Genomic DNA, 27,527 nt, shown 5'->3' on the forward strand with positions numbered 1-27,527 from the left:
CAGACAAACACTTTCAGTGTAAAACCATTATCTTGATACCTCCAAAAAAAGAGTGTGCTGCCGTGGGCTAACATTAGCGCAAAACAACTCCAAAAAGCTCTCAAATGTATTAAAACTAATGCACATGTATTACATAGGACAGAGATTATTTTAAACCAGGACTAAGCCTTAGTTAAATTGGGATATTTAAATTGTTTTAAAAAACATACCTTACAAAAAAAACATTACTTGTGTGCATCAAGACAAAACAATGACAATTATCTTTTTAAAGATATGTCAGTGTAAGTTGTTTTCGATCAAGACACCTCTAACATTTAAGTTAGTCTGGGACTAGTAGTAAACCCTGTCTGGGAAACCACCCTATAACCTCCAAACAACAAATCCACAGAAAAAACATCATACAGCTCACTGTGGGTGTCTAAAGCAGAGACACTGTTTAGCCAACAAACAAACCATTGCATTGTCCACGCAACACTCGATGATGTACTGCTGTTATAGAATTTCTTTAATTGAAAAATATTCATATGTATATTTTAACGATCGATGAATAAATGTTATTTCAACACTGCAGTATTTCAGTGTTTTAATAACTGCACACTAGTATAAATTGAAATACAAAAGTACAGGTACTGATTAGCACCCATAATGTGATAATAAAAAACGTACTTTATATTTAAATAAGAAAAAAACAGTGAAAAATGCAAGGAATTCTCCGTCTGTTGGAGCAGTGCTGGCTTCGAGGTTTTGACATCTCCTGACCCTGGACAAGAGTCCAGCTTATCTGCACTAAACTGAAATCCAGAATTTCCCTGAAACAGACGTGATTTTTTTTTATCTCAATTCACTGCACTTGCATACTGTGTTTGTGTGTAAAAAGGAACATTCATTTATCTGATTAAAGTTTGTCGACGTGTAGCAGTGCACTAGACTAGAATATCTCTTACAGACACTTATGGCGCAAAACTTTTTTGTTCACACAAACGTTAATTGATGTCGGTTTTGTTGCAGCTCGTCGCGTGACTCGCACAGATTTTTGTCACGTGTAAAGACAAGTGTTCGAGGACATCCTTGCAGTGCAGACTGCTGAGAGATCAGTGAATATTAAATATTTGGCCTCTGTCTGCTAACCTTGTAGTCAACATCTGTTACTTCTGGTCATCGAGTCACATGTTCAGAGATCGTCTGACGTGTGCTGCCCCCTGGTGGTTATAAGAGTCTCAGCAAGTGCTAAACATCGATTTTTCACTGTTTAACAACAAAATATTACACATATGAGGTCAAAGTGAAATTAGGTAAACATTAAAGGAATAGTTCTGTCGAAAATACACACATTTAAAATGATTTACAGTGGCATTGCTAATAGACAGAGTTATATAATCTAACATAAGTGATACATTTTTATGTTATTCAGCAAGCCTACACTTTCTATTGCTCAATTATACATTTTATATACTAAAAAGAGAAATCTATACAAGATTAAGAGGATACATTTCTAGAGTAAAAGAGAATACATTTCTAGAGTAAAAGAGAAACACAAAGTCGTGATAAACATGGGTAATGTTTAATTCAACAAAATACTGAACATGGCAGCAGAATCGGAAATAACCCATACAGGGGCAACACAATATAATTTACCACATTAGCAGCAGTAAAAATCTAAATACAACACATCTCCATTTCCTCGGATCCAGCCCACGTCCGGATCAAGACGGGTCACGGGAAATCTACTCAGGTAGTCCAACATATCACCACTTCGTCAGGGTTTATGCAAAACAAACAGAAATTTAACAAGCGTCAGGGTAAAAGATGCTTTCAACTACATCGGCTAACTGATTTTATGAACTTATATACATTAAAAGATGAGACACTCATCCACACCTGATAAAATACAGAGTTTGGCTTAAACTAAATTCGCACAACTTGCACTGCAATACTTTTAATAATATTTCAAATCCCTGATTTGATAATAGAGCAATCCAACTTAATACATTTGCTAAGATGGAGGTAAGTGAAACATGTACCACACAAACAAACAACAAATAAAAACACATTTGCATGTCTGTAGAGAACCGAAATCGATCTCCTCCGCTTTACTTGGGGAGAAGAGTTACTCTGAAGTCATTTCAACAACAAACGTGGGATTCAGAGCAAAGACTTCACGAAATGCACTGAGCACCTGGAAATCACACGTAGAGCACCTTCTGTTAAAAATAAACCTTTTAAAAAAGACAAGAAAAATCTCTTTAAATCACAAAAAAGCAGCTTATATTAAATTATATTGCTACCACAAAACCGAATAAAATACTTTAGTAAAAAATAAAAGGTCACAATATCTGAGGTATATCTAACCACTGAGCGTGAGAGTCGATTCAGTGATTTTCTTAGTATTTATGATGACATTAAATCGATGAGACTGATCGATAACAGCTGCCTGTTTCTAAACGATGCAAAGTTCACAATACTGAGACGACGCGACAGTTTCACAGACCGCTGCGCTACGGACATTATTGCAAGATCTGAGGATTTTCTTCACTGTTTAGATGCTCGGGGGTGAATCTCATGAAAACTGGCAATGAACTTATTTCACCAACTTGCTTCAAAAGAAAAAATACAGTTTAGAACACAAAGAAAACGAAGACCCTTTCCGGAACGTAACATTCTTTATTTGCATTGTGACGTTTAAAAAGAAATTGAAGCTATTTTGTCCGTTCCCATTACAGCAACAAAGATTTCGTCACAATGCAAATAAAACCATCCTAAAATCTCTTACACAAACCAAATTCATGCGTTTCTTTTGATGTAAGGGCGAAATATAACATTACACGAGGTTTTCCCTACTGCTGAGAACTATTGCTGTAAAGAGCGAGAGGTCGAGACCACAAACAAACTGAGTTTACCTGAGCAGTGTACTGGACGAACGAAAACACTTTCCGGATACACAATTGAGTTTGTCGTGATTAAAATAAAAGTCGAGGCGCTGACGTGCTTGATGCGCTGCAGGACGATAATTCACGTCTGCTGCGGCTCTTGTCAACAACACACTATAAAACCTGCAGGCGCTCCATGTGAAATGATTTCCAACTCGATGGCTGACCGACAAAAAGCTTCAAAGTGGCATTTCTGCGACAACAATTGTCAACGACAGGCGAATGCTACGCTAAAATCAACGCAGACAACCGCGAAAGACAACACTACGATAACTCTTGAAAACAGTCCAACAGCTCAGCTTCCAGTGTCCCAGATGACTGCCGTCACAAAGAGAAACACGTCTGACATTTTGTGGAAGAAAATATCTGTTTGACAGCCATAAAACTATGCTTAAAAATTCACTGAGTAAAAAGGGACCTTGTGTGCTCTTGGAAGGTTGCTTTTATGTAACAGTCATCAGACTTCGTGGGAACAGGGTTGGGTAGGTCGCGATGGTAGAGCCAAGCGAAGTTTTTGGATGGAGGTATTCATGGAGTGCAGGCAAAAAAACAGCGACACAATGGCATTAAAATCTGTGAGGTAACGTGCTGAAACAATCCCCTGAATGCCCTCTGAAAAGACAGTCTTCTCACGTTTGAGGTTTCTTCGTGCCTTCCTCTCGGAAGAATACAGTAGATGAACGCGCTGGTGAGGCCGATCCAACGATGCGAGAACAAAATGAAATGCGTGAAAATCACGAGATCAAATTAGCAGCAAAGTTCACATTACTGGAGAGGTTTTGGAATACGTCCGTCCTTTCGCCCGTCCCTGATGTTTGCTCTCGGCTCAGAGGTCGGTGTTCACGTACTGGATTCTTTGGGCGGTAGGTCCGTATCGCTGTCAGATGCAATCATGGAGACCAGGCACTCTGAGGTAGAAGTGTTGATGGTGTTGGTTGCCTTGGTGATGGTCGAGATGCGTTCCTCCACGCAACCCGCCGACAGACGAGCCTCTGCGTCGTGGTCCCAACACTCTTCAATGGTCTCGCATAACTGGCCAAAACCCTGACGGCAACGGAGAGAAATAACATAAGTAGAACATAAAAGCTAATTCGAACTTCGCCTTTACTGATGAGCACCATAACTTAACAAATCGTCCTACCGGATGCTTGATCCAACAGTCTTTAAAGACAGGCCGCATCTTCTTATGCACCACCACATCTTGAAGGTCCTCCAGTGATGGGTGCTGGCCCACTTCTTCCTCAAACGGAAGCTGGTATTCGCAGACAGGACCTGAGTGAGACACCACATTAGGATTTAAGTCGGTGTATTAAACAAAACTGCAGGCAACTAAACTGTATAAACTTCATTTTTGCCTAAAGCAGTGCGGCACCAAAAACATTACATAACCTATACTGTAAAGATATTTTTCTTTTTTTATCAACACCTTGTAGAATTGCAAACTAGACGCCACATTAAATTTCACAATTGCCCTAAAAGTATGCATAGTTTTTGTTATTCATCAAAAAATAAGCTAAAAATAGAATAGGTTCGGAAACATCATTTCAATGCAACATTTTTTATTAAATACTGTCTATGTATGATTGCTACCAGGTTTTCAATAAGCCAGCGCCGGCATGGTGAATTTACAGCTAGCTGTCTTCAAAAAGTGTGAAAAGTGATGGTTAAATTTAAATTGAACAATTAAATCAATGTTATGGCATGACTATTAATCTGGCTAGATTTTGATTAAAAACAAAGTATTACACTATTGAAGTTTAAAAGTCCAGTGTATGAAATTTAGCGGCATCTAGCGGTGAGGTTGTGAATTGCAACAAACGGTTCACTCCACCCCTCTCTTTCGAAGCACTACGGTGGCTGACACAAAACTAAGATGTCGTCATGTTTTCGCTTCTTTGCTGAAGGAGATAACATATTTGCAAGGGGACCCACCGCGGTATGGAGAGAGAAATAGCTCATTCAAAGGTAATAAAAACAGGTCTTTATACACCTCCGAAGACATCGTTATGTATATTGCATGTTGCATTTCTGTCAATAGAGCCTCCACAAAATTACACACTGGACCTTTAAGGCTACCTCAGAAATTTGAAGATACCCCCACACCAATGAGTTTACCGGAAGTTTTCCAGTTGGGTAACATTTTTGTAATAGGTCTTAAGAACACTCCATGCATATGGTCAATTGGCATGAGAATTTTCATATTTGGGTGAAATATTCCTTTAAGGCAGTGGTTCTGAAACTTTTTTGTTGTAAGGCCCCTTTGTGTAGTGTGCATCGCTCTGCGGCCCCCCCCCAAATAAAGACTTAAAATCTTAAACTTGGAAATTTAATTCAACCAAAAACATATTCAGTTATACAATGCTGAGAACATCAATTCTTTTGGTTGGTGGGCTTATTTTTCGGATGTTTGATCAAATGTATGATACATTTCTATAGTTCATAAAATACCACAAAATCTGTGGCCCCCCTGGATCCATCTTGGGGCCCCCAGTTTGAGAACCACTGCTTTAAGGGAGCAATATACTTTTAATATCCAATACAGTATCTACTCAGGTGAAAGAAACAACAAGTGTTTGATATGGATTAGGGTGACATTAGGGCGAACAGATAAAGTCAGACTATAAAAACGGATGCGGGCGCTGCACTGGTATGCATTGTAGACAGACTTCAGCTGGTGATTCACTCTTTTTGAACTTTGTTCAGTGTTTGGTTCAGGTTTGTGTGGGCTGAGTTCGTATAGACTCACTATCGGCAGCCGTGCAGCGAGACACCAGCTCCCACATCACCAGTCCTAAAGCGTACATGTCGATCCTCAGGAAAGCGTCTCTCTGGAAGTTTATAGCACCTTCTAGCACCTCTGGAGCCATGTAACGCCGCGTTCCAACCTGCGGCACAATACATGGGTTAGTCACTCACTATTTCGCATAGAAAAGTTCAGTATAAAAAGTTTCAGTTTCATCTGCTCGTCTCTTCACAAATGCAACCGTTCGCTTACCTGGCCGTGTGTATCTCCAAGCAGTTTTCCAGGCTCAAAGCGAACAGCCAAGCCGAAATCAGCAATCACAGCTGACAGATCCATCTTGAGAAGAACGTTCTTGCTCTTGAAATCCCTGCAAGGCACAAATGTCAAATCGTTCAAATCCTACAGAGAGACAGATCGGATCGCTCTCCAATCTACAGACCTTGTAATAAAACTATTCAGAGCATTGCGTACCTGTGTGCTACAGCGGGTTTAGGTCCCTCGGCTCTGTAAGGAAGGTCTTCGTGAAGGTACGCCAGGCCACGGGCCATACTGGCTGAGATGTGACACAACTGAGACCAGCTCACCGGATTTCCCTTCAGATAATCGGTAAGTGAACCCTGCAATGCAAAAAATGTGGGATTTGAAATAAAATAACTGAGGTCTACATATTAATGTGTAAATAATTTAAAACAACTTTGTAAAAACTTTTTATAGTGACAGGCCTACTCAGTTTTTAATATTTTACATACACAAGGTTCAATTTAACCTTAATTGTCATCAATCCTATATCACACGTTTAAGGTACAACAACAAAAAATGATATTCAAAATTTTAATGTTCAAGAATTAAATCTGTTTAAACTGTCCCATGTTGTTCAAAATAATGTGATGCAATCATATTATAAACCCAATATTGAGAATTGTATGAACTACTCAAACATTGTCAAAAATGCTTATAATAATTTATACAATAATAATTATATTATAATTTTTCTCTCAGAATAAGCTTGTCAAGTTTTGCTATTTGAAAAAATATTGTCCACAATATTCATAAAAAAACTGACCCTTTCGTGAAATTCTGTGACCAACCACAACTCCATCTGCAGGTTGGTGCCGCGTTTCTCGGCCGAGATGTAATGCAGAATGTTCTCATGTTTAAAACCCTCGGTGAGGTAAATGTCTCTTTCATTCTGCCATGACTGCTTGTCCTGTTAACACACGATTCCCTTTAGAAACCAGCACTTTACCGATAAAAGCCATCAGACAACAATCCTGGCGTGAAGAGTGAAGGACACACCTGAATTGGAAAGATCTTCACAGCCACATATTCACTGAGTAACTGGGCTTTCCACACGCAGCCGAAGCGCCCCCTGGCTTTCAGCTCCAGCAACTGCAGAGGTTTCAGTCCAACCAGAGGAGATGGAGGAGGAAGACCAGCATCCTAAAAACAAAAATCAGAATTTGTCAAAACTAATATCAAGCAAAAAAAAGATATACAAGTAAAATATAATGTTTGATTATCTGTGCATGACACAATGTATTAAAATGAAGTATTGACACTCTTGATGCTACAAGTCTTGAAACTTTGTGGGGGTAAATTCGTTTCAGGATACAAGTGGATGAATGTCAAACCTGGCTGATGTCGACGTGTCTATACGGAGCTTTTCGTTGGTGGTACGTCCAGCAGGCGAGCAGCAGGGTCAAAGAGAGAATAGCCAGGGGAAGAAGAGAATAAACCAGTACAGCCAGCAGATGAGGACCAGGCTGTGGAGGATGAATCTTCACTACAGGAACACACACACAAAACAAACTTAACAACAGATACTAAAATCGTCAAAAAATACATATCATTTTTAGAATTTATTTATACAATTTACATATTTATGCACTTAGAAGAATCAGCAGACTCAAACATTGTTGGAAACGTGTGTTATAGTTTGTGTGTACTCGCATTACTTACTCACAATGGGCCTCATTCATGAAACATTCGTAAATATATGTGTAAGTTTCGAATAATTTGCGCGTAAAACAGACCTTCCCGAAAACTTTCCTCCGGAGTCACAAATAATTCGTGAACGTCAGATTTGATGGTGAAATGTGTGTATGTTAATGAATTCCAATCACTCGTAAACAGTGCGCGCATGCCGCATGCATGCACATCCATAATTAGCACAATCCCCGCCTCTGCACAGCTACGCAAATTACGTATCTAGGAATGCGGGTCTCCTCTGGACTTCATTCTCTGGTTTGGCAACATTATTGCATAAATGCATAATAGGCTATATGCTTACCAATAAATTAATAAATTAAACTGGGTCCACCAAAGCGTTTTTAGCCAGCTGAAATAATACCTGGTGCTCTTCTGAAAATGACCAGCTGGTGGCGCTTGAGAGCGCTTTGAAAGCACTGCGCGTTTTCCGGAGGCGCGTTGGTTGCTGCGATTTGGAATATCCATGACAGTTACATGTTACTAGAGTCTTATTTTAAAGAATATTACTGAATAGAACGTTATAAAACTGCAGTAACCAGCAACATTAACTTCTCCATTGCTGTGTTTGATGGATGGTCAATGTAGTGTTTGTCCCGCCTCTCCAGCTGTGCAAAAAAGGACAGTGACGAGCTCTGCTTTTTCCCCCAAAGTTAAAGAGTAAAAAAATGAAAAAGACAGGACAAAAGAACTCGTGAAATATCATTATGATACATAGTGCATCAAAATGCAGTGGCATTAGTTTGTCTAAAAGAATACAGAACATTTGAATATTTTATGCACCATTTACACGTAATAGGACGCAGGGGAAAATGTCTTTCTTACCAATTAACATTTTGAAAATACGAACGAGATACGAAAGTCAAAACGACTTTTACGAATGATTTACACAAAAAATCGTTCCGCTCGTGTTTCATGAATGAGGCCCATCGTGTGTACTCAATGCACACAAAACTTACATACTGTGCCTTTAATTTTTCAGAGAAAAGACTGACAATAATGGTGGATTAAGATTTACGTGGCCGACTGTCCTATGTTTATTAGATTAACACTAGTTTTCCAGAGAAACTTTGAAATCAAGTAAAATCTGAAACGGCAGGTGTGGCTTTACCTGCAGGGCTGATGGCTTCTGGAAGATGTGTGAATCTCTCATTGCAATAGTTTCCTTCACAGCAACAGAAGAAGACCTGTGGATTCCCTTCGGTGGCCACACACTCCTGTCTGCTCACACACACAAAAACACAACAACAGTGGGTTGAATGAATGTTGCATATTATATTTGATTAATAAAAATATTTTTGTAATATCAAATTATAGAAACTAATTTTCAAAAATATCTACTCTCTCTCAAAAACATTTTTTGGGCTCAAACTAATTTCACATAGGACTTATAAAACTGCGAGTTTTTTTTATATTCAATGTTTACGATTTTGCCAGATGTCTGTATAAGATCTTCTGTGGGCGTCTGTCTGAATCTAAAATTTGTTAGGTTTAAAATAATAACACAACAGTTCAAGTAGACCATATTCATAGTTATCGTGATGAATTCAATAAAACAGAGAAACACTTTAAACATCTACAGATCTACAGTGTTGTTTGAACGAGATTGTGTTGCGTGTCGGTCTGTCATTACGAAAAAAATCTGGGCTGCGTTTCCCGGAGCCTTCTTAATGCTACATTGTTCTTAAGTTATACCTTAAGCTGTACCTAATTGTTATTGTGCATTTCACGAACCGTTCTTAGTTAAGTACACCTTCAGTAAGTCATACATTCGGAAGTTTGGTCTGGAGCGCTCATTTAGCTATACCTTATCACTGTTGACAGTTCAATCCACTGGTGGTCACTGTGAAAAAAGCTTCTTTACATCGAAATCCATACAAATACAATTCTAAAGATAAAACATACAGCCCATCGAAGTTTTTATGCAAAGAATAATTGACATTACACTGAGGATTGCTAGCTTTTTAATTACATTATCCAAAGGTGCATCAGCTGGCAAACCAAGGGAGTGTATTTAGAGAGAAAGTTTGTGGTAGGAAGTCAAACTGCAGTGATACAGCGAATATTTGCGCTAAATCAAAGACGGAGCAATTTAGCACATGTGCATTTTATCCGAGAAAACCTGGCAACCAATATGCTGCGATTTTTATCGAGAAACTCGTTAAAGCAGCCCTAAAATTCAGCTGCTGGCGTTCATTAACATTTAAAACCATCTGCTCCTGAAATACTTGATTGCTGTTGTATAGTCTCCATGGTCAACACATTTACACATTAAAATTCATCAAAACAACAAAAAAATCCTACCATAATCAAAACTATATTATATGTGCAGTAGACAGACAGGTCCAACTCCAATACTGCGGGCATGAAACAACATGCTTTGTCCGTGCCGTAAACGTGCCGCTTGTGCATTCTTTGTCCAGCAAAATAAATGCGTGGACTATAGGCGAAACAAGTGTAATTGTTGGTCGTTGGAATAAACTTTTTCCTTATTTGATCTTAATGCAAGTGCACCGCAACAGCCAAGTGACTTTGCGTGGCCCTCCTGACCCAGAGTTTGGGAACCCCTTATATAAATGTTCCTTTCAAAGACCAGTGTTAGCTGGTTGAGGCTACATTTGGGTTGCGGGTTAGCGTTTCAAAATTAAAAAAAACTATCCAGGGTTGAATTTAGTTTCCAATTTGGATTATTTTATGAGATTCTATCAGTCCTAATTAATGCAATTTCAACTATTTCTGAAGTGTGTCTTTTATTAAAGAACACCGCTATCTTACATAATGCAGTGAAACAGTGCTTGCATGGTGGATAATTGATTGTCGAGCGATTGATATCCATTAATTCAGCACCACTGCCATGGACAGCACCTGTTAACGTGGCACGTAGGAAAGTAACCTCCTATGGTATAGTTCTGGAAACACACATGGAAGAGGTATACCTGTAGTTAAGGTGTACCTTTAGAGTCTTCGAAGCACGCTAAGAGACAACGTTATCGGGAAACGCAGCCCTGATCATTGAGCTAAACCAATAAAATCTAAGTACATGGAATAAGTCCCGGAATAAGACAAATTTGTGACACTAAAGACGTGTTCACACAAAGGACGACAACAATAAAGATAAAGTTTAAAGGTGCAGTGAACTGGCCGTTTTATACTATTGTCTGATGTCTACTTATGACGTTCGCGTGGTTTTTACATTCGAAAACATCAAAATCAATAAGTAATAGGCTATTTTCTACACTGTAAAAAAATATTTTTTGAGTTTGTAAATAAAGCTAGCATTACTCGAGTATGTTTTACAAGCAAGTTGTATTTTGTCTTTCTACTTTAAAATGTTGCGTTTAATTCAATGTGTTACTTGAGGTTCCTTTGTAATTATTTGTGCTCTAATACATAAGTAAATTTAAATGAAAATGCCAAGTAATATTTACTTGGTGTTTTGTCATTAAATTAAGCGATGTATAAAACTGATGAACGCAAGTAAATTATACTCCACACAGCCATATAATAGCTGCGCGTGAGCACTTCGGACATTACAACTGGCGCGAAGAGCCTGAGGAAAGCTTGCGCATCGAAACATTTTTTTCAGTGCCTGAGGGGATTAAACTATGGTAAGTCATTAAATGTTTTCTTTTTAATTCATGTAGTAACGTTTGCAGCATAGTGCAGCGTTAATAAACTTTATTTTCGCTGGTTTGTTTGAGTTCGAGTTCTTGTTATTGAGTCTCGGTATTGCTAACATTTCTGGACAACGTTTGCAAACGTGGTTGTTTTTTATTATGCACATGGATAATAGAATTAACGTGATGCTAAGTTAAGCTATTAATATGTTGACAGTGTTCAGTTTGCTAAACGTAGTGTCAAGTCTCGTATGTCTAACATTATGTAACTTAGACAAATAACTTAACCATGTAATGCATATTCATAAAGTTAAATCAAGTTTATGCTCCGTATATAACCAATATGATATTGATAAACTTGCAGTAGCCTGCTGTATGTGAGTGTTAACTTACCCTTAGCTAACTGCCTTAGCTAGCTCTGAACTGGCGTTGTTGTTACAGATAGAATGGTGGATCTTGAACTAATTTGTTCTAACGTTTAAAAATTGGTATAACGTTAGCCTATGTTCAATGCATTAAGGTCAATAAGTTCATTTGAATTATTAATGACAAATAATCTAATTGTGGCATTAACATCCATGTTCATCTGTTCCACAGGTATTGGACTCACCATTCTCACCAATAAAACATTTTTAACTGATGCCAGAGGAAATGTGAAGGTGGTTTAATGGATCTGAATTGATTTATTTGATTACCTTTTTTATTTGTTTCTCTGTTTTTTAGCTGTTAAATATTTGAATTCAAACACTGAATAAAAGTATTTTTGTGAAATACCTGTCAGCGTTTTTGGTCTTCAGATACATGTTACTTAACACATATTAATACCTCATATGATTTCAAGTAATATTTACAAAAAACAAACAAGTAAAGACTACTGAGGAAAAGATAACTAGGACTCTTGTTAAGAAATATTACGTATATTTAGAAGCATTACTTAAATAAAATTTACAAACAAAGGATGAGTAAAATTTACTTGACCCCGTACTTGGGAATTTCTAGTAAAAACTACTTATACATGGGTTTAGCATTTACTTGGACAGTTCTGATCAATTTACTAACATTTCCTGAGTGGAAAACCTTGCCTAGCTTTTTTCAAGTAAACTTCACTCCAAATTTTTTTCAGTGTACCCTGGTTTTGAGGCCGGCTGGAGAAACGCTCGGTTTTTAAGGGCGGGCCGCATAGAAGATTTGGAAGTAAACGCCCACTGCTATGATTGGATAGCAGCTTGCGTAGTTGACTTAGTTGGAGCCTTATGTGAATTTGGTTAGACACGTAACGTTACGTAACGTGATTTTACTCAAATTTACGGACTTATTTCCCGGATGTGATGGCAAGGCTTTGCGTATAGTTTGTATAGCCTATAGTTGTATGGTGTTTAGTGATATATGACCACACATGTCAGCATTTAAGACCCGCGAACCGATCGGGGGGTCTCAAATTTTATAGTTTTCATGATAAATAAACAAACGGTAGACTCCTGGCCAAAATGACCCAGCACCAGAAATAATATCAAAACACTTCAAAACAGCCTCCATTATTCGCAAACGGTGGATAAAACCTTTAAAAATGATGCTGATTACAATTATTACAAATGACTAGAAGTCCCCAGGTAATACTATCAGGGCATATTAAGCGATCTGTAACAAAGCAATAGTGACGCATATTACAAATATGTTTTACTCACATAAGATTGCTGATTGCTTACATTCTATCCTTCCAAATGTTCTGCCAACATACCGCGAATGGTCATGTGACTTTTTATACGCCACGTGACTTGTAAATACGACAAAGTGTTTCCATTGCAGTTTTGCGAAATATGCCTTTGTCGTATTGCCTGAAAAAACACACCTCATACGAGCGTGAGAACTTTTTTGCGATACATGGGAGTTTTTGCGAAATTGACCTGTTTCCATTGGCCGTATTTTCAATGCGCTATTTCAATTTGCGCTGTTTGAAGAGTTGAAACCTGGCTACTGACACCCTACTGAAATCCTTTTAAATTCGAATGGTTTGTTCATTTCAAATGTGCATCAAACGTTATTGATGATTAATGACTAGATCGGTATGTTTACCTGTCATAACAGTTGAAATCATCAAGCCAGCAGCCTTTTTTGACCAGGCGGATGGTTCCGGTGGAGTTAATCCAGGAGGCGTAACAGTGAAGCCTCTTGTCTTTCTCTCCCTCACATCTCTCAAAACCGCTCTGATTGGTTTTCTCCGTCCGCCAGTTATCATTGTAGTAGACACACTCTCTCGTCGCCACCTCCCCCTGACTCGCCCCTAACGGAGAAAAAAGATGGGAATGTAATGTTATATACCAGCCTATATAGCGTCACGTTTTACAACAATATAAAGAAATAAGTATGTCAACCACTTTCAGGCTTTTACAGAAACTTGACAAATTGCAGGAGCCAAAAATCAACACGTGGAAATCAATCTACAGCGGTCCTAAGAAAGATATGAACACCTCGTCTTTTTTTAAAAAATAGAAATTTTATACCAAATTAAAAATATGTTCGATTTTACTTTTCAGAGCCATTTTTGCAATTGCGTAACCATCACATGATTTTTAGAGGGCGATGTCAGTTCCTCTCAGTCTTCATGTTAAATGTTTTTCTTACACTTTTAATAGTGGTTCCCATGTGTTTACTTCAGAAAATAAGAGAATTAGGAACATAAAAAAAGACAAAATGTCTTTTGTAAATCAAAAGCTAATGGGATTTTAAACACTTAAAATCCCCTCATCATAAAACCCTAATGTGTGTTTAACAAGCCATCAAAGCTCAATAGAAAAACCCGCTGAACAATCCCTCACAAACCACATGTTTCACGGGCCGCAGTGATTTAAGACCAGTGAATTGAGTTTCTATGGTCTTTAGGGAAACCACTAAATCAAATCCAGATGTTGTATCAGCTGTCAGTAAGCAGGTCTCAGTGTAACCGAACGCTATAATGCCCGCCGTCACCGTGCACATTAGCACCGAGAATCGGGTCATGAAGTACGATTCACACAAAGTCGCTTCGGCTCAGATTTTACACGGCAATAATAACAGCAAGTACACAACAGAAACAACAAGCCAGGCGGGCGCCTTCATTTTCGCTCATTGTCACACTTGTAACGTCAATAAAAACAAGCCTGTCCCTTTAAATTCCATGTATAGCTGCTGGCAGCCCATCCTCCCACAAATGTTACCGCACCTACACACCACAACCCCCAGGATCAAGAAACACCGGTGAGAGGGTTAAAAAGCCCTCGGTAATGTCAAGATTATGCACCCAACACGCTGTTCAATGGAGAAATCTTTAACCACACTGAAGATTCATTAACAAACAAGCACGCGTTTCATATCTATGGCTTCTTTACTAGTCACCGATACTGGGTGTCACATGATAAGAGTGAATTACATCAGCAGCAACCCCCCCACTTAAAACCCACGGCACTCTGGCTTCACGCACACGCAATAGGAGACGGAGCCCGACATGTATTTTTAAGGACCCATGTGGTGCACTTTTGCACCAAAGCCCCCAGATTTTACCTTTCTTCACCCGTCAACACCCCGCAGCTGACACACACACACACACACACGCACACACACACGTGCACGCTCGCTCTTGATGTGGAGGGTGTATCAAAGCCTCTTTTGTTTTCCGGGAGTTTCTCGGTTTGAAATGAGCTTTCAGGAGAAGACGATCCTGACTGCTCAACAAGACACACATCAATAACTGAACAAAGTGGAAAGCTTTGTCTGCCGGTCAAACTACATGGGAATTTAGCAAGACAATGGGATCATGTAACAATTCTACATGTACGTGGCACATGACTTGCAGATCTAAAACTGTGTGACAAAAGTATACATGCGTGACAAGTCCGAGGTGACAAATAATTCAAAAAATTGGTGAAGACTGCTGTCACAAACTTGAATAATTCATAGCTTCATTACTTTAATAACCACGCACATATTTACTATAGTAAATTGAAGTAAAATAGTGTTTTTTAACCTTACTATGGTAATTGTAATTGAACTATGGGCCTACTATAGTCTTTACTACAGTTTTTAATATATTAGTTAATAGCCTACTACAAAAAATACATCATTGCTACAGTAGCCCATATAGCAATTTACTACAGTAAATACTAAAGTACACAGCATTTTTTTTCATGTTGGCAAGTTTATTGTTCATGTGTGAACTTCTTCACTATTTTGAACAATAGACATTCAACCAGTCATGGCAGCTCGTAACAGCACTTCAAAGTCTTTCATACAAAATAACGGTTATAGAAACGACAATCAAAGATTTGTTTGATCAACACAGAAAACATCCCCAGTTGGCGAAACAAATGTTGCATGAAAACATGAAATGTAACAGTTGCTGTGTTAGATGCTGCCTGACTTTGTTCAATGCGTCCATGCTGTCTGTGGCCACATTTAAACGCCGACAACAAGCCCACAATCCACATTAAAACCCTTCTACCGAATCAACCTCAGATGGAGACATTCGTCTGAAATATCTGAAATGAACTCTGAACCCAAACAACGACCTGAATGGTTTTGTAACACTGGCTGTTATCTACACAGTAAGCATTGTGGGGATCATATGCGAGTTCAAACCACAGTATTATGATGCACAAAAGGTTGACTACGAATTATATTTTGAAACACAGCCACGGAAACATTGTAACACTCGCGGCGCGTGCGGATAGTGGAGACAATGTTACAAAGAGCAAGAGTAACACGATTTACGCTTACCTGTACACCAGATGAGTGTAAAAGTCAGCCAGGGAACAAACATGTTCCTTTTTTAAGGATCCTGGCGATAAATAATGTCTTTTAGGCTGAGAAAGCATTTAAACGTGAAATGAAACGTGCGCGCAAACACATGAACGCGGAGGAGCCGCGGGGCCTGCGCGCAATCCCTCGCCGCTACAATAACAAAACCTTCCCGTAGACTTAAAACACAATATCTGCTCCAAATGCGATTTCCTCTGAATTAAAGTTCCCGATGCCACAAACATCCGACATCGCATTCTGATCCGGCAGCATCGAGGAGCTCTGAGTACAAGCTTTGGACGCCTGGAGTAGAAACAAACGCTCTCCCGTGATTTCCCCCCTTTGAGTCACTGGGGCAGTTGGAGAGGGGCAGTAAAAGGGACTGACATGAGAAAAGCTGAACAGCTTCCAAAATGGCTCCTGAGAGCCGAACAACAGCCGTGCCAGCGGGGGACCCGGATGTTCATTAAGGCCACTGTGGTCTGAATTAATAATGTATCTACTACACTTGACCACTAGATAGATTTATACAAGTCTTAAACTATACGGGTATTAAATAAACAAGTGAAAACAAAACAAAACAAATATAGTTGTCATATAAAGTTGTTGTGTTCAGTTGGAATATTTAAAAATGAAACCAAGTATAACATTCTGGACTTTCTATAACACTTTTCTTTATCACTTCAATATCATAAATCTACAGACGTAATAAAACCAATAAAATGTTACATGGGCTTTGAATAGGATTGGTAACACTTTTCTTCATCACTTATAAGCGTACAATTAATTGTAACTTGAATGAAGACGCATAAGTCTTAATAAAACATTCAAATGTTACATGTTGGGCTTTGAATTCAATTATGAGCACTTTTCTGTATCATTTTAATTCTACATTATTATTGTAAAACTCAATAAGACATTTGGGCATTGAATACAACAGCAAGCATCTTCATCACTTATAAATATAGAACTATATGAAAAAGAAAATGAAACTTTTTGGACTTCGAATGGAATTATTCCAGCACACTCTTCATCACTTGAATTCAATAAATCCGAAACTTAATTAAAATAATAAATAACAAAAAATACCTCATAAACCTGGACACCACACTGTATATAATTGTTCAATAGCATTTTTATAGTGCTCTACTGAGGTAGAATTCATATAAACATTCATCTGATATTAAACTGAAACTGTTGCGTGACCTTAATGTAGTTTTGGATATTTGAAATCTTTCTAATCTTGGTCGTGTCTTTGCTTTCTTCCACACAGCCAATGGACTGCATTAAATGCACAAAGAGTGAGAGAAACCCCCAGTGCTGGTTGACCTCAGAGGTCACGGCTTTGTCCATTCTGTTCCACCCTGCTAACAAAAACTTCAGAGGGTCACATTCCTTCCCCCCACCCCCAGACCGCCGGATATTCAGCTGTCACGAACAAACCCAGGATATTCCCCTCTCTCACACTTTCCAATACAAAGACTAAATCTGTTTTCTAACTGAGAGCCAATCGAGTGCGTGTTACCTTAAGATTTAACTAGGCTTGTAAGAAACCAAACAAGAATCAAAGGTTTCAAAAACCTTTGAAATGTCCTAATTCATTAATCATAAAAGTGCCAAAATCATAGTTGGTGAACAAGAGGTAAAATAACTTTTCATAACGTTTCACCTATAGTGCATGAGAAATGAGTTTTAGAGTGTTTAGATAGGGTGTTAAATAAAAAAAGTGTAAACTGCACTTTCTAGGTGGTTTGTATTGTAGTTCTTTGTATTTTGTATCTGAATGGTTAGAACTCTGTTATTATTTACAAGCGCAACACTTTTCGACAATTCACCTTTATATCAGCCCATATTCCCAAAACAAATACAAAACAATACAGACAAGACTGAGCCAACTGCATTTTCTTTTAAAAATAAAAGAATGACTAAAATTCCACAAATCTTCACTGGAATAAACATCAGTCAATTATGTGATCAATTTATACAAATTACAGTTTATTAGTTGGTTTAACACAAAGTCGTTATGTTGTATAGAGCTATTGTGTTCGTTTGTTTTAAAAGCCTCTGCATGTGCGTGTATTTGGCGTTTAGGAAGAGTTGATCACACGGCAAATAGACTGAATGTTGGGATTTTCAGCTTGCCAGTCCATAAAAGAGCCGTAGTTTCCTCTCTCCACAATGTACATGCGTCCGCGGTAGTTTGGCTCCTCATACATGACCCATCTAAACAGAGAAAGGGATGCTCATTAACACCAAAATGAATTCACATTTTAAAATACTAACATAGGCATACCACCATGAATGCCAAACGCCTGCAACTACTGTAGGCAACACAAGGGAAAAGGTGCCAGGTTGCCTAAAGTTTTATTTGTAAAAAAACGAAAGGTTTAAAAACATGAGCACATAACAAACAAACGTTTGTCTGCCACAAACAAACGTACTTCAACAAAACAGGCAGGATGATCGATGCCATTGCAGCACATCAAGCTTCCTTCCTCAAATGTCTGTTTTACTATATTAGTGAGCCCATTTCATAGACTTCCATAGATTTTATATTTTCTATCCGCTAACCTTCAGAGAAACATGCAAGCACATCATTCGATTTTAAGTTTTTAGCTGAAAGTAAAATGTCCTCATAAATTGGTTGTTTAGATATTTCATTAATGATGTTTGGCCGTCACAAATATAACTAAACCTGTAGACACACACACACGATACATCAACAATATCAGTTCACTTCTGTGATCTACTCTGATGTCAGATGAACCCATCAGATGTGCACCAAAGGGGCTTGAATGACAGCACCCTAAAGTCTTGTTGATATTTGTTGTCATATTTGGCTGTGTAAAACGTACGCTCCATCTCCATAGACTTTAATGGCGTTAAGGCTGTTCTTGCTGAATCCAGTGCTCTGGAGGAAAGGACAGTCTTCACACAGTTCAACACACTGACCGGTGAAGTTTTGACTTTCAAAGAGCTCCATCCTGTAGTGCTGCCCATGCTGAGAGAGACAGAATGACAGAGCAGAAAATCATTTCTATGGAATAACATAAAACATACATAATACTTTCCCTGTAGTATGCATGAAAATATGTAACATTGCAAACAACAACTGCTTTTTTTGTAATAAATAGCTCCCTATATTATGCAGTATGAAGCATGCAACTTTTCATCCTCACCATTTTGATTGGCTTGCAGGAGCCCATGTGATCATTGTGGGCGTTCCAGCGTTGGAAGTCGGGATACTCTCCTTTCTCCAGCATGTACTGCTGTCCCTTGAAATCTGGATGGTCGAAACACACCCAGGCCCCGCTCTCCACACGAATGGAGTTCACTCTGTTCATAAAGCCACGGTCCTGGAAGTTCTCAGAGTCTCCAAACACCACCAGCCTTCTGCCCATGAAAAACTTGCCCTCGAAGAAGACTATCTGAGAGACGGGTGAGAATCAGGTTATGCTCGTGATGGACTGAAGCTTTCGTGTCAAGAGGTCGGTGAGAGATTCATGAATCGGTATCAGTAAAGATTAGAAGAGCATTAAAGTAATTGTTTTTTTCTTCAGTACAGATTGCATTAATCACCGTCTACATTTTTGTGATAGGTCTATGTTAATACATTCTCATGAAATAAAATCATATCTAAAACAACAATTCTCGAAAAAAAACTTGAAGACCCAGGTTCTCAAAATTTGATCACATTTCGGTGACATTGGGTCCAAAACATTAAACAAATAGTGCACAAATACACGCATTGTTTGGTTACTGTAAAAAAAAGATGTAAAAAAAACGAATATAAAAAGAAATATATAACGTAAAATAAATATAATGTAAAATATAGTTTTCCTGTAAAATTACAGGATAAAAGGATATCTATTAAATTGTTTTTCCCAGGTTTTTTTTTGTACATTTGTTGTATTTTTCTGTAATTTTATGGTTTTTGACTGTTTCAAAAATACATTAAAAATCTGTGAAAAAAACAGTAAATTTTATAAAATAAAACATTTTACATGGAAAACCTGCACAAAATAACTCTAAAATTCTGTAAAATTAAGTATTTTAGATGACAGACAGTCTGAAATATGTGAGTTAAGATATTTAAAGTCAACATAAAATCAAATTCAACATATTTGCTTATTTATTAATACACATTTTCATTGTGCACAGTTAATCGTAGCATGTTATGTTAATGGACTTTTATTAATTCCATATAAATCAAATCAAGCTCTGCTCCTACATCTTATTCTGGTTTACAGATTACTTACTTAGTTATAAATCCCATTTTAGAGTAAACGTTTATTTAATGTTTACATAAGCATGAACATAAAAGCAAATAAGTGATCAAGAAGAAAACTGCATTAATGTTGATTCAATGTATCTTTCTGATTTACAACTCTTCAGGCGTTTTGTTCTCAAATAGAATATTTAGATGTAGAATAAATAAATAACCAGCCATATCTGTGCAATCACATAAAACATTACTGTAACATGTTGGTTAACGGGTGAGGAAAATACACCCAAAAATGTTTTAATTACACATTTACAATACTCACCTTCCCTGAATACTGTGACATTTCTCCCTGTCTGGATCTAAAGATACTATCCACTGATATGAGAATGACAGCAACCCGAGAGAAAAACCTGGACCGTCTGATATATATGCGCTATATGCTATAAGTTGTTATCGCGAGGTTTTGCCCACAAAAAACTCACAATGGAGAGTTTAGGACTTTTTGCATCATTGACACATTCTCATACAGTGGCTCTGCTGATATTGGAGTTCAGGGGGGTGAGAATTCTTTGTGTTCCAGCTTAGATTTACAGTCCAGAATCAAACTCACTGTTTGGGTGTGAGCACAGCTGCTGGCAGACAGTCAAAAGACAGTCAAAACAACACAGATTAGAAAACAGACACATCAGAATAGGTGGACAGACAAGACTGACAGGCAGATAGATAAACAAGAATATAAACAATATCTGTCTGTCCACCTATTTATCTGTCCGTCGATAGATAGACAGATGGTAGGTAGACAGACAGACAGACAGAGAGATAGATAGACAGATAGATACATAGACAGATGGTAGACAGACAGACAGACAGACAGATAGACAGACAGACAGACAGACAGACAGACAGATAGATAACAGACAGACAGACAGACAGACAGACAGACAGACAGACAGACAGACAGATAGATAGACAGATAGACAGACAGACAGACAGACAGACAGACAGACAGACAGACAGACAGACAGACAGACAGACAGACAGACAGACAGATAGATAGATAGATAGATAGATAGATAGATAGATAGATAGATAGATAGATAGATAGATAGATAGATAGATAGATAGATAGATAGATTAACGTTTTATGTCCATCCCTAGATTACGCCAGCTCTAGCTGAACATCCCGTGCCATCCTCCTGCAAGAGCCTGCAGACTGACTGACCATCCCAGCTCCAGCTCAGACAATTCCATCCCCAACCAAGAGCAAAGACAGACTACTTGTCACATTAATGTTAAATTTACAATGATTAGTATTAATTGCTAAACTTACATCACATGACAGCAGTTTGAAGTTATAGCTGCTCTCAGTTACATTATGCCATTATTATTTTCCATGCTTATAACATTCCTCTGTTGTCTGATATCGATAAAAAAAACACCAAATGAAACTTCCTAAATCACAACTAATAAACTCTCCCTATTATTCATAAACATTTACTCAGTAACTTTTAATCAATGTCACTGAGTGCAGCTGTGACACATCAGAGGAGATCTGGCCCTCCCGGCTGAGACTGGTTTCTCTGAACCTGAGACAGGTTTTTTTTTCTCCATTCATTTATCATTGGAGTTTGGGTTCCTCGCCACAGGGCATTGTTGGCTGGCTTGCTCACTGGCAGCCCTACATTTGTTAGATATTATTAGATATTATTTACTAGAATGATCTTGCTTGTTCAATAAACACCATGCACTGTGCTGTGTTTTACATTTTCTGTGTTTTTCTATTTTTCTCCTGTAAAGCTGCTTTGGAACAATCCACATTGTGAAAAGCGCTATAAATAAAACTGAACTGAACTGAATTGAATTGATAGATACTGTAGATCTGTCTGTCTATCTATGCCACCTTTCTGTCTGTCAGCCTGTCTAAATACATCAAATCCGCCATCGGTGTATCTATACATCCTGTCTGTCTGCACGTGCATCCTGTCCTGCCTCCCTGTCTGTCTGACTTTTACATTTGTAACATTTTGGTGAGTTGTGCTGTTGTACAAAGTACTCCATGTAGACCATTCACATTTTTTAAACCTTAGCTGTTGACAGAGAGAGAACAACAAAACCAATGCGGACAACTTTACAAAAGACTGCAAACAGAAGTCTTGCCAACCCACACATGCACACAAAGTTACACATGGAAAGTTGGGAAATACTGTGCAATGTTCTTGTGCTATGACTATTGGCTCCGTTGTGATGCATGTATGACCAGGCTTGGTCTGTTCGCAAAGAGAGAGAGAGAGAGAGAGAGAGAGAGAGAGAGAGAGAGAGAGAGAGAGAGAGAGAGCTTGTGGGGTAAAGGTGGGGTTTTATATACATGGTTTTATATACATAAAGGTACACTCATATTCACTCAGTCTCATCACAGCACAGCAGTAAAGTGGTAAGATACACTTATGAATTTATTATTTCATTTACAAGACTTAACATTTATTCTGTAAAATGTTTATGCATTAATCTGTTACTACTACACAGATATACATATCTCAATATTGATAGTGACAAGATAGACTGGTTGAAATCTTGACTTTTGGATCGTTGAGCTGCTTTGGATATATTTATAATAATAATAATAATAATACATTTATTTTGTATAGCGCAATTAAAAGTTGCTTTCTCAAAGCGCTTCACAGTAGACATGAAAAGGATTTGAAAAGGATTTGTTTCTGGATTTGGTTTGTGATGCATTTCTGCATTTTGTTTGGTCATGTTTTCCAGTAAAAAATGTTCCACAAAATGTTCTTGTTTTCATACAAGAAAACAAATGACTTCTTTAAATATTAGACGACTATACTCAGGGACTTATTACTATAAAATGAAAAAACAAATCAACATTGGGCACATTTACATGAAGCGTTTAAGTTCTTTTATCTGTTGTTTTCGCCGTATATCAGAGAATGAAAAAGGCTTTTTGAATACTTTCATTAAAAGTGAAATGTTTGTCGTGTTAAATCTCTCTGGTTTGTTTCACAGAAAGATGAAGGTCCTTGTGTTTGCTGTTGTTCTCGGGGTGCTTGTGTCAGGCAGTAAGTTTGCTTATTGATTTCCTATCATAAAACAGACGCCATGACGCAACTCTGGCAAATATACAGCACATGCATGTGAACGAAATCAAAGGAAATTTAAACAAGATTACTTACTGGGTAATAAAATATAGGTGTAATGCAGTGAGCAAAGACACGGTGCGTGTGCCATCAGGCATTGGAGAGATGTTTATTTAAGCATAAAGTCAACATAAATGCTCATAAATTGGCCCCTGTGTGTTTTAAGACAGCGCCCTGGACTGCTATCATTGTGTCCCGGCTAAAGCAGGCGGAGCCTGTGAAGTCACCCAGGTCACCTGCCCACCGGGGAAAGACGCATGTTCAGCTGCCAAGTTCCTCAGAAAACCATGTGAGTGCTTTTCGAACAAAAAAAGATGTATGTTATGTTATGTCTTGCCTTGATTTAATTTAGTATTGTCCACAAAGTCTCTTGTTTTACACGAGATCACACACAGTATATACATCTTTTTGATCCCATTAATAGAAAGTCTGTTATTCTGTTTGAAACAGATGGACATTTCCAGAAGTGCATGCCCATTGCAGACTGTGAGATGGTGAAGCTGAATGCCTACATCAACATTAAGTGCTGCCAGAAAGACTTCTGCAACATATTTGACTAAAATGCAATTGATCAGGCAGATTCATAAATGATATAAAATGTCTTATTAATGACATAAATTATACAGGTTTGTGGATCTTCGTTGGGCATCTGTTTTCAAGCTTAAAGTCCCAGTGAAATTAAAAATGACAATTCTTATTTTTTCATGAAATATGGCAGCGTTTATAGTAAATAGCTTATCAATGTGGGGCATTTTCTTTTTAAAATTCATGTACCATCATAATCTTCAGTTAAAATCTGAAAATGCACTTCCGCCCTGAAATGACTAATGACGTCAAATGACGTCAACTAGACGGCTTGGCCGGAGCATCCGTTAGCTCCTCCCCTTCAACTGTCAGTCTGCTGCCAGCTTCATTTCAAAAGGAATGCAACAGCTGTTTTTAAACATCCAATCAATTCGCAGTGAAAAACGCAAGCCACGCCCAATAATTTTCTCATTTGAAATTCCTTTCACTCGGAAATGTGTCAGAATACGGAAGTAAAAATGATCGCAACTTCTGGTTCACGGGGACTTTAATGTAAAAAGCAAGATTGCAGCCTGCCTGATGATGGTCATTGGCACTGCTTACTGTACAATAAAATCTGCATAGCATTTGCATACTGCATCGAGATTTTGACTGCACTAAAAAATGACACAGTAGCTAAATATTATTTTTGTGTATCGTCTAATGAACCTTTTTCACATTTCCGGGTTTCTCAGCAGCGGGTAAACTTCTATAGCTCTGAATGGGAGACCACAAATATATTTTTCGCATTCTCATTTGCTCAAATAGCAACAGAAAAACTAAACGATAGTGTTTTCACTACTTTCAACAAAATGAAAAAAAAAAAAACAGTCTGATAACTGCAGTCAAAAGAGAGAATGATGTCAAATTTACCGTGACTTCCATAGACGCTGTATAAGAAAAACCCTCGCATTAGCGTTAACTATTTTTTGTAATTTGATGCAAAGGTAATATAATACAAAGTATAGTGTTATAAACGTACATACATTTTTTATACAAATATAAAAAACTTTGGTAAGGCTTTACAATAAGGTGCTATTTGTTAACAATTAGTTAACGCATTAGCTAAAATGAACTAACAATGAACAATACTAATACAGCATTTATTAATGTTAGTTCATGTTCATTTCAGCATTTACTAATACAATATTTAAATTGAACGTTGTGTCTGTTGACATTACACTCTAAAAAATCCGTAAAAATAGAGCACAATATACTGTATTAATATGTATTCGTTTTTACAGTTGTTTTACCTGTATTTTACATTTTGCACTGCATTTAATTGCATTTTAGCATTAACGGAAATGTCCGTAAAATAAAGGAAAATGTAATGGTAATTTTCTGAGAGTAGCCTACTTTATCCGTTTTGTAACATTAACAGGGATTAATAAATACTGAACTAAATTGTTCAATGTTAGCTAATGTTCGCTAATGTATTTACTATTATTAACAAATAGCACCTTATTGTAAAGTGTTACCAAAACTTCGGAGGATTTATGATGCTGATGACAGCTGAACGCGTCATCACAGGTTTGTGAAAAGGTCCATAAGAAACTTATTTTGTTGCAATAACATAAAACAAGAAAACAAACAAACTCTCAATTCTCATGTAGGGATGGTTATTCGACTTTGTTGTCTGTGTGCAAACACAATACAGAAAAGGACAGGCTTACATCCAAAAGGGAAATCCATTATTCACAGATAAGCTATTGTTTAAACGCTTCAATATTTAAAATAAAGCAAACACAACAAATCCAAGAATACTAAGACCCATTAACCATATAAAAATGAGCCCAATACAGACTCAACAAAAGCACCATGCAAGGCAATATTCAACAGACATCATAAAAACCCTTTTTGCGCATGTACTCGTACTTTGAACCCAAAATAAACAAAGAAACCATGACATTCTGTCTGCAACTTTGGACCTGTTCTGACTGTTCAGACCTGTGACGTGGGTAAATTTGCATTGCTGCTCTGTGATACACTCATGTGTTCATATAACAATTTATTTAAACCGCAGGTGTACAGTATGTGTGCAGAGAGAGTGAGAATATAGCTCAGCAATGGGTTGGCGCAAAGACCAAGTGTGACAAACAGTGTTGGGAAAGTTACTCTGAAAAAGTAATTAGTTTCTAATTATTCAATAGAGAAATTAGATTAAATTACTCTCCCCAAAAAGTATTTCATTACTTATTACTAATTACTTTCTATATCAACATTGATTAGTTAAGTGATTCAAGGATAGACACGAAACGCCTTATTTAATTCATTCAAATAAATAATAAATAACTACATAAATTATTCATATTAACTGACCAAACTATACAAATGTGAGAACTAGGATACATTTTAAAGTTAAATTTATAATTTAGATGTCACTATTGCATTTGAATATATTACATATTATTATATAATTTATTATAAACATCCAAAGTAACTGCAATTAAATTACAGAAGAGTAATCCCTTAATTAACTTTTTCAAGGGAAAATAATTAAATTACAGTAACTTATTACTTAGTTACTAGTTACACCCAACACTGCTGACAAATGTATAAAATTGTAAGAAGATATTTTGAAGAAGGGTGTAAACATTGCTCCCCATTGAGTTCCACTGTATGGACGCAAAACCACTCAACCACTAAAGGCTAAAATACACTACAAGACTTTTGCTCAGATTTTGCCCAGATTTTCAGTCCGGACTTGTTGCAGAAGGTCAGTGCCAGTTTGCAGATTTGATCAGTGTGTTTCTATCTGAAACTTGTATGGTGTCTAGTTTGAAAAAAATCTGTTCAGATTTTAAAAGTCTTGTAGTGTATTCCAGCCATTAGTCAGTTTTGAATAACATGAGGGTGAATAAACGATGACAGAACAATTTTTGGACAATGCCAGGGGCAGTTTCCCAGACAGGGTTTAAGACTAGTCCCAGACTAACTGAAATGTAAAGGCGTTTTAATCGAAAACAACTTGCACTGATTTATCTTATACTTTATCAATGCGATTGTTTTGTCTCAAGATGCACACAGTATTTTTTTGGTAAAGTATGTTTTTAAAAACGACTTTAATATCCTAATTTAGCTAAGGCCTGTCTTAAACTAATTTCTGTGCGCACTGTAAACCAATTTTAAGTAAGCAAAACTAGTAAGTTTTGAGTTTGTTGTACTGTTGTTGACTCCTTTTAATTTTGAACAATTTTAAGTAAGCAAAACTAGTCCGTTTTGAGTTTGTTGTACTGTTGTTGACTCCTTTTAATTTTGAACATTTAGCAAAGTAACTTTTTTTTATTTACAGCTAAATAAATGAAAGGTCTTAAGACAACCTAAACAGTTCAGCTGCATCAACAATTAACAAACAGCCTTCACAGAGAGTGATGCTACACACACACACGACTGCAATTGCACCTCCCACAACCTAAGCATAAGCACCACTCTTCTGAACGATGGTAACCCCAAAAGTCAAAAATACAACAAACTCTTCTAAATATCCAAGATAATTGAACATTCATCATTAACAAGGCTTTTTCCTTTCTAAAAACTCATAAA

At 37.5% G+C, this 27,527-nt stretch overlaps 3 protein-coding genes across 3 annotated transcripts; 1 reads left to right on the forward strand and 2 right to left on the reverse strand.

Annotated features, from left to right (window-relative positions):
• Positions 1-1,547: 1,547 nt before the first annotated feature.
• LOC130554792 (activin receptor type-2B) lies at positions 1,548-16,467 on the reverse strand. Its single transcript, XM_057334658.1, has 11 exons — positions 16,023-16,467; positions 13,347-13,554; positions 8,768-8,877; positions 7,302-7,453; positions 6,967-7,110; positions 6,734-6,877; positions 6,142-6,287; positions 5,923-6,037; positions 5,674-5,812; positions 4,069-4,199; positions 1,548-3,971 (listed from the first exon to the last, which is right to left on the reverse strand). The coding sequence occupies exons 1-11, from the start codon at positions 16,063-16,065 to the stop codon at positions 3,768-3,770; spliced, it is 1,536 nt and encodes a 511-aa protein (XP_057190641.1). The 5' UTR covers positions 16,066-16,467; the 3' UTR covers positions 1,548-3,767.
• A 1,663-nt stretch (positions 16,468-18,130) lies between these two features.
• On the reverse strand, positions 18,131-19,306 carry crygn1 (crystallin, gamma N1). The gene is made up of 3 exons (XM_057334692.1): positions 19,223-19,306; positions 18,899-19,044; positions 18,131-18,266 (listed from the first exon to the last, which is right to left on the reverse strand). Exons 1-3 carry the CDS (start codon positions 19,304-19,306, stop codon positions 18,131-18,133), a joined length of 366 nt encoding a protein of 121 aa, XP_057190675.1.
• ly97.3 (lymphocyte antigen 97, tandem duplicate 3) lies at positions 19,229-23,980 on the forward strand. Its single transcript, XM_057334659.1, has 4 exons — positions 19,229-19,482; positions 23,290-23,342; positions 23,587-23,709; positions 23,871-23,980. The coding sequence occupies exons 1-4, from the start codon at positions 19,331-19,333 to the stop codon at positions 23,978-23,980; spliced, it is 438 nt and encodes a 145-aa protein (XP_057190642.1). The 5' UTR covers positions 19,229-19,330.
• Positions 23,981-27,527: the final 3,547 nt, after the last annotated feature.

Source organism: Triplophysa rosa, linkage group LG5 (genome assembly GCF_024868665.1).
Source record: "Triplophysa rosa linkage group LG5, Trosa_1v2, whole genome shotgun sequence".
NCBI classification, from domain to species: domain Eukaryota; kingdom Metazoa; phylum Chordata; class Actinopteri; order Cypriniformes; family Nemacheilidae; genus Triplophysa; species Triplophysa rosa.